The 11,959-nt window shown below is 47.0% G+C and overlaps 2 protein-coding genes across 9 annotated transcripts in view; one reads left to right on the top strand and one right to left on the bottom strand.

Moving 5' to 3' along the window:
* Positions 1-11,959, bottom strand: part of LOC121690252 (C-type mannose receptor 2-like) — a 1,098,322-nt gene that overhangs the window by 716,025 nt on the left and 370,338 nt on the right. The window lies entirely within an intron of this gene.
* The window catches only part of LOC121690247 (collagen alpha-1(XXV) chain), a 211,598-nt gene that overhangs the window by 158,896 nt on the left and 40,743 nt on the right, over positions 1-11,959 (top strand). For 7 of the 8 annotated variants that reach the window (XM_042070698.1, XM_042070700.1, XM_042070703.1 and 4 more), the window contains exons 11-14: positions 1-6; positions 2,641-2,685; positions 3,775-3,801; positions 4,984-5,028. The exon at positions 1-6 is cut by the window's left edge and continues 39 nt beyond it. In XM_042070698.1, coding sequence (XP_041926632.1) covers positions 1-6; positions 2,641-2,685; positions 3,775-3,801; positions 4,984-5,028 — 123 coding nt within the window. The remainder of the gene's footprint in view (positions 7-2,640; positions 2,686-3,774; positions 3,802-4,983; positions 5,029-11,959) is intronic. The other variant, XM_042070701.1, reaches the window with a different exon arrangement.

Genomic DNA, 11,959 nt, shown 5'->3' with positions numbered 1-11,959 from the left:
CTTAAGGTGAGATTACTCCTCTATTTGGTTTGGCATTAAGTGTGCACCTGGGTCTGATAGACAAATATTTGACCCGGAGCTGGATTGTGTGTATTATTTCTTCATAATCACTCCCCCGATTGGCCTCTGATTGGCTGCCTGCTAGATTTTTTTGCCACGGACGGTTTGGAGGACCCCCATCTTTAGAGATTTCAGGGATTTCCTCTGTGACCCCAGTTTGTTTTTGAGTGGACGGTGGGTGTGTGTGTGTGTGTGTGTGTGTCTGTATGTGTGTGTGTGTGTGTTTCAGCATGTACCTGGCAGACATAACGCAGACACAGGGCAAGTCATCTGTCTAATCCTGCCTGCCGGCGGAGAGGAAATGTGCTGTTGACTTGTTGAAATCAAACACCGTTATCATTTTTATAAGCCAGGACAGGAGGTGCAGGGTATGTGGGGGTTGGGGTGTGTGTGTGTGTGTGTGGGGGGGGGGGGGGGGGGGGCGGGTGCAGGGAATGTGGGGGTTGGGGGGTTGGGGTGTGTGTGTGTGTGTGGGGGGGGCGTTTATGCAGCTCAGGCAGGAAGATGAGATCTCCAGAAGTCTCAAACTCATCTCACATTTAGCGCACATTCAGCCCCTCAGCTCGGCATCCGAATCTTTGGTTCAGACGTCCCTGTCTGTGCAGGTGATGATGTGGATCAAGGAGAGAGACTGTCGGGAGTTATGGGACCCGCTCTTGTGGAACAAAGCCTCCCTTCGGAGTTACACACACACACACACACACACACACACACACACACACAAAACACTTACACACAGACAGACACACACACACACACACACACACACTCAAAACACTCCGGTTAGCTTTGAAAAGATCTTAAAGGGAAAATAAATATATAAAACCCGAAAGAAACACATCAGATGCAATCCCAAGTTTGGCAAGCATTTTAGAAACGCAGAATAGAACACAGAGCGGAGACAGCATCAACGCCAAACTTAGAGAAACTCCTCTGCAGAGCCACACTTTGGCAACAGCACAGAGTAAAGTTCTGATGATGCTGCCTGTCTTTAGATGCAATGGGTTTCCCGCAGTCTTTGAATGGGCTTTTGATGGTGCGCTTTTAAAAACCAATCCGGTCGGGCATTTTCAGAGATGTTCTGGCTTCAAGACGAGCTCAGAAGTAACTATAATGTCTCTTAGTCTGCGCCCAGCAGCACAACATCTCTTCTGTATACACGGGCCTGCACAGCACAGCACAGCAGGCCGTCTGATAGATACTCGATCGATTGGTCATTTTATATCAAATATGCCGTAAAGAGCCATGTTCATCCGGCACAGGCTACCTACTTTTTTTCACAGGGAGAAAGCTGTAGCCAGCCATTACTGTACTGTACTGTTCAATCTTTATAGCAGAGCTCTGGAGCATCTACACCAGGAACAGTAATCAGGATGCAGAGAGAGAGAGACTCAGCTCGAGTATTGAAAACCCTACTGATTGGGGCATACTGTAGTTACTGTAACACTGTGCATCCAAATGAATGATCACTAATACAGATGAAAAGGCGAAAAAGGACACATGATGCCATATGCTATCCTTACACTCTCTAAGTGTTCAAAGAGACAATTAATCTCCATTAGTGAGAGAGAGAGAGGGAGAGAGAGAGGAAGGGAGGGAAGGAGAGAGATGGAGAGGGGAAGTGAGAGAGAGAGGGAGAGAAAGGGAGAGAGAGAGCAATGCTGTCAGCAAGCAGAGAGATGGAAAGGATCCATTATCACTGTCATGCAGTCCAAGAGGCTACTGCCATAACTCATGGGATAAGTAGACGATGGGAGGAGACCATGTTCACTGTCAAGTCTAAACCAATACACTCTTTGAGTTGCTCGTCTACTAAACTCTAGTCTGTTCTGTGTGTGCAATCCAAATACACTGGAGTGCATACACAGTCCTGGCTCAGGGAGATGAAAACAAGCAACACGTCCACTGAGCCATAGCACTTAATTAACGGCACCATTCTTTAGACAGGGTGGAGGATAGTTTGTTTTACAAACGGACCAGATGCCTTTCCTCTAGATTATCAAGTGGCAAAACAGATGCCGAATATAAAAACCTCTTCTACACTAAGAAGGTACCTACAACAAAGCAGTGTATGTACAGTACGTATGCGCATGCGGTGCAGTGAAACCAGCCCTTCCCACGGTCCCGGACCTTTTTTACACCCTTACCTGCGCTCCTATGAGGTGTCTGAGACTGAAGATCACTGATGAGATGAGAATGAGACCTTGAGATGAGATGAGAATGAGACCTTGAGATGAGATGAGACCTTGCTCTGGAGACACTACTGATGAGACATTGCTGTACTGTAGGTGACCGTGTGTTCTGTTACCTGAGACTGAAGATCACTGGTGAGATGAGAATGAGACCTTGAGATGAGATGAGAATGAGACCTTGAGATGAGATGAGACCTTGCTCTGGAGACACTACTGATGAGACATTGCTGTACTGTAGGTGACCGTGTGTTCTGTTACCTGAGACTGAAGATCACTGGTGAGATGAGAATGAGACCTTGAGATGAGATGAGAATGAGACCTTGCTCTGGAGGCACTACTGGTGAGACATTGCTGTACAGTAGGTGACCATGTGTTCTGTTACCTGTAGGGGGACATGGGAAAACAGGGATTAGATGGAACTCCCGGCGCCAAGGTTGGTTCCTCTGGTTCCCCCTTAATGTGATCTACTCACCCATCTCACTCGCTCGTCATGCCACCTTGAAGGGATGTTGTGACCCGACCCCAACAACTTAGCGCACCTACGTACAGTATCTGCATTGCATCTCCGAGCATTCACTGTGATCAAAAGTGTTCCATCACGATTGCATTTTGTCATATTGTGAAGATGCACTGCCAGACACATTGTGTGGAAGAAGAGTCAGCATGTCATAGACATACAGTATTCACAGGGTCACGCGTGTCCATTGGGGGTTGAATCACATGACTGGTTGTCCAAAGATGACTAAGGTTCTCTATGTTGATTCCCAGTATGCTCAAACAGCATCACTCAGCCAACACTGCTCAACACTCTCTTGTATAGTTTTAGTTTTCTACTAAAGTAAGTACACTTACTCACCATACTTACCTAAAAAAGGCATGTAAAACATGATGCAATACTTGCTGTAACAAGTCATTTTGAAAGTTTGACAAATCCAGTCTTATTCCTCAATGTGAATTTAACACCAATGCCAGGACCAGGCCTGAACAGAAGCTATTAGGATCTATTAGGATCTATGAGGATCTCTGAGGATCTATGAGGAATGGGTGGCATCATGCAGTACTGCATGGAGGTCTTTGGCCCCAGGAGTCCACCATGCTTCTGCTATATGATCCACTGTGTCATGAGACGCACACAGTCTCTATTGTTGAATGAGTGTAAGCCATGCTGTCTGGGTGGGTGATGAGGTTTGTTTAACTGAGCACCACCATGTTCGGAAAAATGTCTCCATCAGCAAACGCCACCATCACCACCCCCATCCCCCACCGTACCACCCCCCACCAACATCTCACACACACACACACACACACACTCACACACACACACACACACACACTCTGGGGATCGCATGAGGAAGGAGAGGCTGAAACACAATCCAGCCGAGTTTTAATTGAATGTGAATTTAACCCCAGATAGGATCGGCTCAGGGGGCAGCCCCTATTGTTTGCTTTTGTCCCGGCTGAGTCCTGAGCCTCCTGTCTGACGTGTGTTAACGCGCCTCTGCTTTCTTTTCCTTTCCTACAGGGAGATATGGGAGAGCCGGGTGAGAAGGTAAAAGCTTTTTTTGTCCACATGGCACCATAAATGACCTGAACTTTTCACAGCTTTTATATAAGTGTTCTTGTCTTAGTCGACACTGCATGAGGGGGTTGGGGATTTCTCTCACGAATAAAAACACTGAACAGTGTAGGTCTACATGTAATTGGTGTCGCTGAACTTTGGGGTCACCCATCTCCCAGATTCGGAGACTTCTGTTTTTATTTAGCGCTTATTTTCACAAAACTGCGCGCTGTTGTACTCGCAAGATGCCAATCTAGCATCTGTTACTAGAGAATGCCACAAGCCAACAATTCTCAACAGTTGGCTACTGCCAATGTTTATTTTGACACGGTAAAATCCTGACTTGATTGACAATACTTTTGCCTTGCCAAAGGACTTGGCACTCACTTTTTGTTTAGCATGGTGCAGTGCATTGTGGATAAGGCACTTCATACGTCTCTTTAAGAGCATGCATATGTTTCTATAGCTTACCAGCCATTATGTTCCTGTAGGCCTAGACTCCCAGTAGAATATAAAAGAGTCTAATCAGACACAATTAAGCGAGCAGTCAAACTGCTAAACAAACAGAGATGGCCAACCCCTCCCAAACTAATGATTTTATTTGCTATCGTTGGCCTCGACTAAAGCTGGCAAGCCGAAACCTCAGCCCAGAATTTCCCAGAATTCTCTAGGGTCAGCAGAGGAGTCATGAGTCACTATGGTTAGTGCTGCTTTGGCATGTTTGTCATCAAAGGAAGAGAAGACGCCTTTGTTTAAGGTATCTCAAGGGCCGGTCCCACCCTCTGTACTGGTCAGAAGGAATGTTAAAATCAAGGACGGACGCCAGGCTAACATGTGCTGGGTTTCTGCGATAGGATAAGGACTTTGAGGACACTGATGAACTAGCACCGCTAATGTCTCTAAAATTACTGCCATTAGCCAAACCGCGTGCCAGTTTATTCAGTTGAATTAGCGGAGCGATAACTATGCTAACTAAAAGGTTCCCTTTGAAAATAACAGATGAATCTGAAACAGATCTGACCTTGTAATGACCTTGGATAAGTTATGGCTTCTTCAGAATTAACATCCATATGGATTGACACTTTAAATAGCCTACTATGCTAAGCTTTTAAAAAAACATCTTTTAGAACACACGAGCCTGTACTAAATGTGTCAAACTGCTTATTGTTTCAGGGTGACATGGGAGAAGGAGGACCCAAAGGTGAATTGGGCGAGAAGGTAAGCTTTTCAAAATTATAAATATTTCTTTAGCCAGCCCCCAATTTTACACCTAGCACTCCAGGCATACAGTAGTAGTAGCGCTACAGAAGACGGCTGAACATCCGAAGCATACAGCTAAGGCACCTTGGCACCTCATGTTCCCTGTTCTCTAAAAGTAAGTGGCCCTAATTTGCGCTCTGTGATTGCTATCCATTTCCTGGCTGGATGCCTTCTAACTTAATAAGAGACTATTAATCATCGGGACAGTAGTGTTAGAGTGTTTCCATGCCAACGAGGTCGTCCTAGGACACGCTATATCTCATTTTTATCTTGTTTTCTTTTTTTTTTTGAGCAACCACCTCAGCCAATGAGTGAATCAGATGCATATGACTTACGCAGTTAGAACGGCGACACAGAATTGCAAACAAATTTCTATGATTGATCACAGCTTCTTATTTAAATAGGGAATCAAAGATGCAGGGAAGGGTTCATAATCTTCAACATTATTGAACATCTGCAAAACATTTACCCACTAAGTTAATCATAAAATATTCTCAATACACACAGGCAAAGCCAAGCTCACAGGGTCACACTGATGAAGAGCCAGAGATCAGGTCGAATGTGTACAATGTAACACACTCCTTATCCTGAGACATCCACACAGCATGTGAGAGTTTAAAGAGAAGAGAGTTTCCCTCCTCAGGTGTCACGTTGTAAAAGATGATGTGATGCAAAGTAGAACTTACGACGTAGAGCGCACACACACACACACGCACACACACACACACACGCACGCATGCACGCACGCACACACACACACACACACACACACACACACACACACACACGCATACACACAATTGTACACACAACTCAAAACCCTACTAAATTGCAGGACCTGCTGAAATGGAAAAACCTGCTATAGTGAAGAGTGTTTTCATCACAAAGAATGGTTTTCACAGCACTTGCAACGCTTAAAATGGTATGTGTGTGTGTGCGTGTGCGTGTGTGTGTGTGTGTGTGTGTGTGTGTGTGCAGCACCACCAGTGTTATGGGGAGACAGAGAAAGAGGGTGCACTACGCCGATTTACGACAGATTGGTCTAGGCCTTCTCTGATACGCTTCCACTTTATAGACTTTATTGTTATTTAAAGTCCTGGGTGGGGCAGCCCAGCCTGCATCGCAGCACAATGTGTGTGTGTGTGTGTGTGTGTGTGTGTGTGTCGGGGAGACAGGCATTGTGAAAAACAGATGCATGGGCAGCTCTCGTCCGTGGAAAAAAAGAGCAGGAGAGAAAGCGAGCCGCCCATAAAATTCACCGCTCGCAGGCTGAGGGGCACTTTGATCTCCCCTACCTAGCGCTGTAATAAAACTGTTCCTGTAACAGAGTGGGGGGGTGGGGTGGGGGGGGGGGGGGGGGGGGGGCATGTGAAGTGAGAGTTTTACTGCAGCTGGTTCTGCCGGGGATGTAGCCAGGTTTTGCAGGCTATGCAGTCGGGTTCTAGAGTTGAAGAAGTCAGGTTCTAGAGGGGATGGAGCTGGGTTCTAGAGGAGTGTGGCCTGGTTCAGGAGGGTATGCAGTCAGGTTCTGGAAGGGATACAGCCTGGTTTTTAGAGAGAATGTGGTTTGGTTCTGCAGGGGATGCAGATCGGTTCTGGGTGGGGAGCAGTTGGGGGTCTGGTCTGGATCCAGAACAGTTCTACGCCAAATCACAATATACCCAAGTCCAGTGAGGTCCAGATAAAGTGCTGCCATGCTGCCAGCTGTAGCCTTTCCCTGCGGGCCACCCTCGTTGACACGTAACTGTCTCGTAAATGTCCGTTCCAGAGCAGCAAACGCTCTTTCTACAGAAGCCACGTCGTTACTGTCAGGAAGACGCGTCCGACACACACAGTCCCTGCAGCAGTACAGGAAGACGTGTCCGACACGCAGAGTCCCTGCAGCAGTACAGGAAGACTTGTCCGACACGCACAGTCCCTGCAGCAGTACAGGAAGACTTGTCCGACACGCACAGTCCCTGCAGCAGTACAGGAAGACTTGTCCGACACGCACAGTCCCTGCAGCAGTACAGGAAGACTTGTCCGACACGCACAGTCCCTGCAGCAGTACAGGAAGACTTGTCCGACACACACAGTCCCTGCAGCAGTACAGGAAGACTTGTCCGACACACACAGTCCCTGCAGCAGTACATGTATCAAACCGAGGCAGATGACGATAGCATTGTGTGAATTCACATGTCTGTCTGCATCATGTGAGCAGATGCACTCTGTCCTACCTTCTCATCACTGGGTTTTCACAAGCAGACACATATCAAAGGAGATCAGACATTTTCTACCGAAAAGCAGCAAAAAAAAGGCATTTTAGTTAAGGCATTAAGCGTTTTGCATTTGGTTATGGTTATGGTTACACTTTTGTCCAAAGCAACATACAAATACAAATAGTACTTCAATTTAACAGGGAACAAATGAAGATGTTGGTCAGACTATAATAAGGAGGATAGCAATAATAAACAACAATGTCAATTCAATCAATAGCCTAATGAAATAAACAATAAAAATGAGGGAAGAAAGCAATAATAAACAATAATGCCCATTCAAATTTAGCATTTAGCATGTATGTATGAATGACAAGATATGGAGAAGTGTGGTTTTGTCGATGTGAAGACATTGTGTTCTGCTGTCCCTGTTTGCAGTTTGTGTGTGCCCTGAATTGCCCCCCCCCTCTGTCTCTTTTGTCACAGCAACCGTGTCGCCCAGTTGGGCCCCACACTGCTGTCACAGTTCTGGTCCTGCTCCGGCATCCCTGATTAGAGCCGCCATGTTATGTGTGATTCACCCTATACGCAGAGCCAGCCGAGCGTGGCCCTTCCCCGTCTGGGCCCAACAACTGAGGCACACATGGTCACAATTTACGGGCCGCGGCAAAGGGACCGGCCCTGTCCAAACAGTTTCATCAATGAGCTTATTGTGAGGTTGTGCTTGCGTTCGCTCCCTTTGCAGATGGCAGTGTAGCGTTGGCATTGTCGTCAGCGTTGGCATCGATGTGTTGGACGTGCCAGTCGTCTGGGGGCGCTCAGATTCAGTGGACACAGGTTGGCACAGGCGTGATGGTGATTACCGAAGGATTTAACGTCGAAAGGAGTGAATAGAGAGATGGTACAGTTATGGTTACTGTATTTAGCAAACAAATTTGTTAGCAATTTACAATAGTTAAAATTAAGTTTTTGTTTGTTTTCTTTTGACGTGAGTGGGAAAAGCGCCCTGCGATCGAGGGGAACGCGTGTGAAGCCACAGGCTTTTAAGGGATCAGATTGGGGAAAGTGAAAGAATCTTGTCAGCACTGCTGACTTGCTTGTCAGGCCCTTTTCCCAGATTGTTTCATAGGCCCGGTTCAGTGAGTGCCAGTCCAAATCCATGTTGCCCAAGACATGAAAAAAAGCACATTAGGTAATGCTGCATGCTGACAATAATGAGTTGACCTTGGGGTTGACCTTGGGGTCGACTGATATGATCCTTAAATGAGAATTCCAGTGATTTTTCACATTGAGCTTCGTTTCTCGAGGTCACCGAGAACTGTCGGTACAAAGAAACGAAAACAATCGGTTCTACCTAGTTTGAGTTGCTACAGTACTGGGGGCATGTTCATGGCCTGAGGTCAACAGATATGGTGCTTACATTCAGTGAAAATGAGACAACGCAGGGTGGATATGTAGAGGAGACATCCAACTATTGTTCCTTTGCAATTCACAATCAGTGAAAATGCCTAAAAGCTTTAAAATCGCAATGCTTTCTCATCAGACAGTGTTTGTATACACGTTTCTGCTTGAGCCACCAGGTGGAATCCTGTTTAATCAACGTTTTCACACCAGCAGGAGAGACTATGGCGTTCAATGCTCATTTTTCAGCTTTCTTCATGTAAATCTTTAATGGGGTGTGAAATTAACTGTGACTTACTGCACAGATCCAGCTGAGCTTAAAAACTGCAACCTCTTTTTAGTGAAATGAGGGGAAGAAAACTCTCAGGCTTTTTTTGGTTAAGTACACAAGTAAACTCTGTAATTGGATTCTAAGTGGGTCTAGGGCTGTGAGCGGGCGAGCGAGAGTTTGGCCGAAGCCGTGGGGTTTTCTCGCTCTCTCTCCCTGCAGCGGTGCACAATCCTGAGGTCAGCTCCGCTGTCTGGCTACCGCGGAGGGTGGACTGGCAGTGCCGTGGCGTGACGTGGGCATGCCTGCCCAGTTCCCATGCAGCGCGCCAAGCCATCATTAGAGCGAGCGAGGGGGAGCCCACCAGCTTAAAGGCGAAGCCCCTGCGGGAACGCCGAGTGCGTAAGTTTGAGTGCCGCCATAACGCCGGGGGCATAAATCTCTCCCAGTGCCCACCCGCCCGTCCGCTCTATTTCTCTCCCCCTGTGTGTGTGACGTTTGGTTTTATGGCTCAAATTAGTCACTGAAGTGTGTGTGTGTGTGTGTTTGTGTGTGTGTGTGTGTGTGTGTGTGTGTGTGTGTGTGTGTGTGTTTGTGTGTGATTGTGTGTGTGTTTTGACTTCACAGCCAGCCAGCCAGAGTGAGCGACACTCTCAATCTGTGCCTGTCGCCTTACCTGGCGCCCGACTGGCTCTGTGCCATTAAAGTGAAGCCTGCGTGGCGGCTGCTGCTGCCGCCGTTAAAGCCGTAGCCTGGCGGTGGGTTTTAATGTGCCACCACCGCGCCAGTCTACTGGAGCTTTCCCTCGCGCCTTCTCTCCCTCCCTCATGCTCTCTCTCTCCCTCTCCTGCTCTCCATTTCTCCTTCTCTCCTTCTCTTCATCTCTCCATCTTCCCTCTTTTCTTCTGCTTTCCCTTTCCCTCTCTCTCCCTCTCCTGCTCTGTTTCTCTGCCTCTCTCATTCTCTCCATCTTCCCCTCTCTTCCTCTCCCTCTCCTGCTCTACCTCTCTCTCCCTCTCCTGCTCTGCTTCTCTGCCTCTCTCATTCTCTCCATCTTCCCCTCTCTTCCTCTCCCTCTCCTGCTCTACCTCTTTCTCTCTCTCTTCTGCTTTCCCTCTCTCTCTCTCTCTCTGTCTCTCCTGCTCTCCATCTCTCTCTCTCTCTCTCTTCTGCTTTCCCTTTCTTTCTCTCTCTGTCTCTCCTGCTCTCCATCTCTCTCTCACTCTCCATCTCTCTCTCTCTCTCTCTCTCTCTCTCTCTCTCTCTCTCTCTCTCTGTTTTCCTCTCTCTATCTCTCCCTGTCCTGCTGTGAGCTCAAGATGAGGTCTCAGTCTACTGGCTCGGAACCCACACCAACGCAGAGAAAAAAGATAAAAGTCTAACATGTTATTGCTTTTGTACATTGTTACATTTCTATTATAATGATTAATACTTACAGTTGGAAAGCAAACAATGGGAAAGGGTTAGTGCTGAAATAGGTAAATAAAAAAGAACAATACCTTTGCATGTCTCATGTTCAGGCCCTTTTAAGCTCTGAAGCAAAGCAACCCACTATGGAACTGAGACCAGACTTCTAGAACGTTCTTGAATGGAATGAAGGAGTCAGTGAAGCTTTTGTACTTCAAAAACCAATCATTGTTCTCTAAGGTTTCGGTCACTTTATATTTGAATGGTCTCCCATAGATCTTTAGATGCTCAGATCAAGCTTTCTATTGACACTTCATGTAGAGTTAAGGTCAGAGTTAGGGATTGGTTTTGGTTAAAGTAATGTAGTCATGTTATGTGAACAATTAGAAAGACTGAATTTGAATTTCAACAAAGCAACAAAGTCCCTAAACATGGACAACCCAAAGATGGCATCACCAACGTTTCTTATCACAGTTTTGGGTTGTTTCTTTCATTTGTCCTCCTCATTGGCACCTCCATCTTAGAGCGAGCCCCTGACTGATCACTCTAGTCTGTGTTGTCATGCCAACCATTCATCCCTGTTGCCATTTTTCCCGCTGGCATCATCCGCATCTCCAGCCAAACTTTAATCTCTCATGTGCCACGGTCCTGCCACTCATTCACTCACCAGCGCCTCTTCCATCTCACACACACACACACACACACACACACACACACACACACCCTTACTCCTGTTCCAGCTGTTTTATGAGCCTTCAGAGGCCCGTCAGACGTCTCGACATCTCAGTCAAATTAAAACAGGCTGCGGAGATTACCCTCATGTCAGCATATAACAGATTAGGTGCAAGGAGACGGATCAAACCCTCTCTGGGCGTCCAGCTGCACTCCCATCAACAAGCCAAACATGCTCGTCTGTTGTCGTTGTGTGTGTGTGTTTGTTGTGGAAAGTGTGTTGAGGAGTGTGTGTTGAGGAGTGTGTGTTGAGGAGAGTGTGTTTGAGGAGAGTGTGTGCAGCCGTTCTTCAGGGTGTTTGTTGCTTGGGCGGCCATGTGTTGAGCTTTTGGGCCCAACGGTGGCTCGAGTCGCAGGTTATAGTTTCCACCAGCGGAGAGACGAGTCAATAGACTCCAGATGGTGAAGCTGTATAACAAATGCAAATGTCTGCCAAGATCTGACAGGTGCACTGCAGAATTCGCTTTGATGTCTGATACATTAAACTTTACACCATTCCATAAAGCCAAAACAAGACAGGAATCATCCACAGGGCTTGTAAGTTATTGCCTATTTGGATCACAGGATTTTAAAACATGTTTCCCTATTGTGTGTGTGTGTGTGTGTGTGTGTGTGTGTGTGTGTGTGTGTGTGTGTGCGTGTGCGTGAGGAGGTTGAAACTAAATGGCAACCGAAGCGGAATAAGTTGTCCATTCCGTTTGAGTGCTCGTTCGGTTTTCCCGTCAATTAAGCGTACTACAATAGAGCCAGGTGCTAACATGCAAAAACATCCGTGTGAATCGGAGGTGGTTTTGGAGCAGGGAAGAGATCAACCCGGGGGAGCAGCCAATGGAACACAAGCAAGAAGAGAGGGAGAAGAGGAGAGGAGAGAAGGGAGGAGGGGAGG

The sequence above is a fragment of the Alosa sapidissima genome, chromosome 18, assembly GCF_018492685.1.
Source record: "Alosa sapidissima isolate fAloSap1 chromosome 18, fAloSap1.pri, whole genome shotgun sequence".
Classification (NCBI taxonomy): domain Eukaryota; kingdom Metazoa; phylum Chordata; class Actinopteri; order Clupeiformes; family Clupeidae; genus Alosa; species Alosa sapidissima.
Note: the sequence above shows the minus strand (reverse complement) of the source record. Positions and strands in the feature narration are given on the sequence as shown.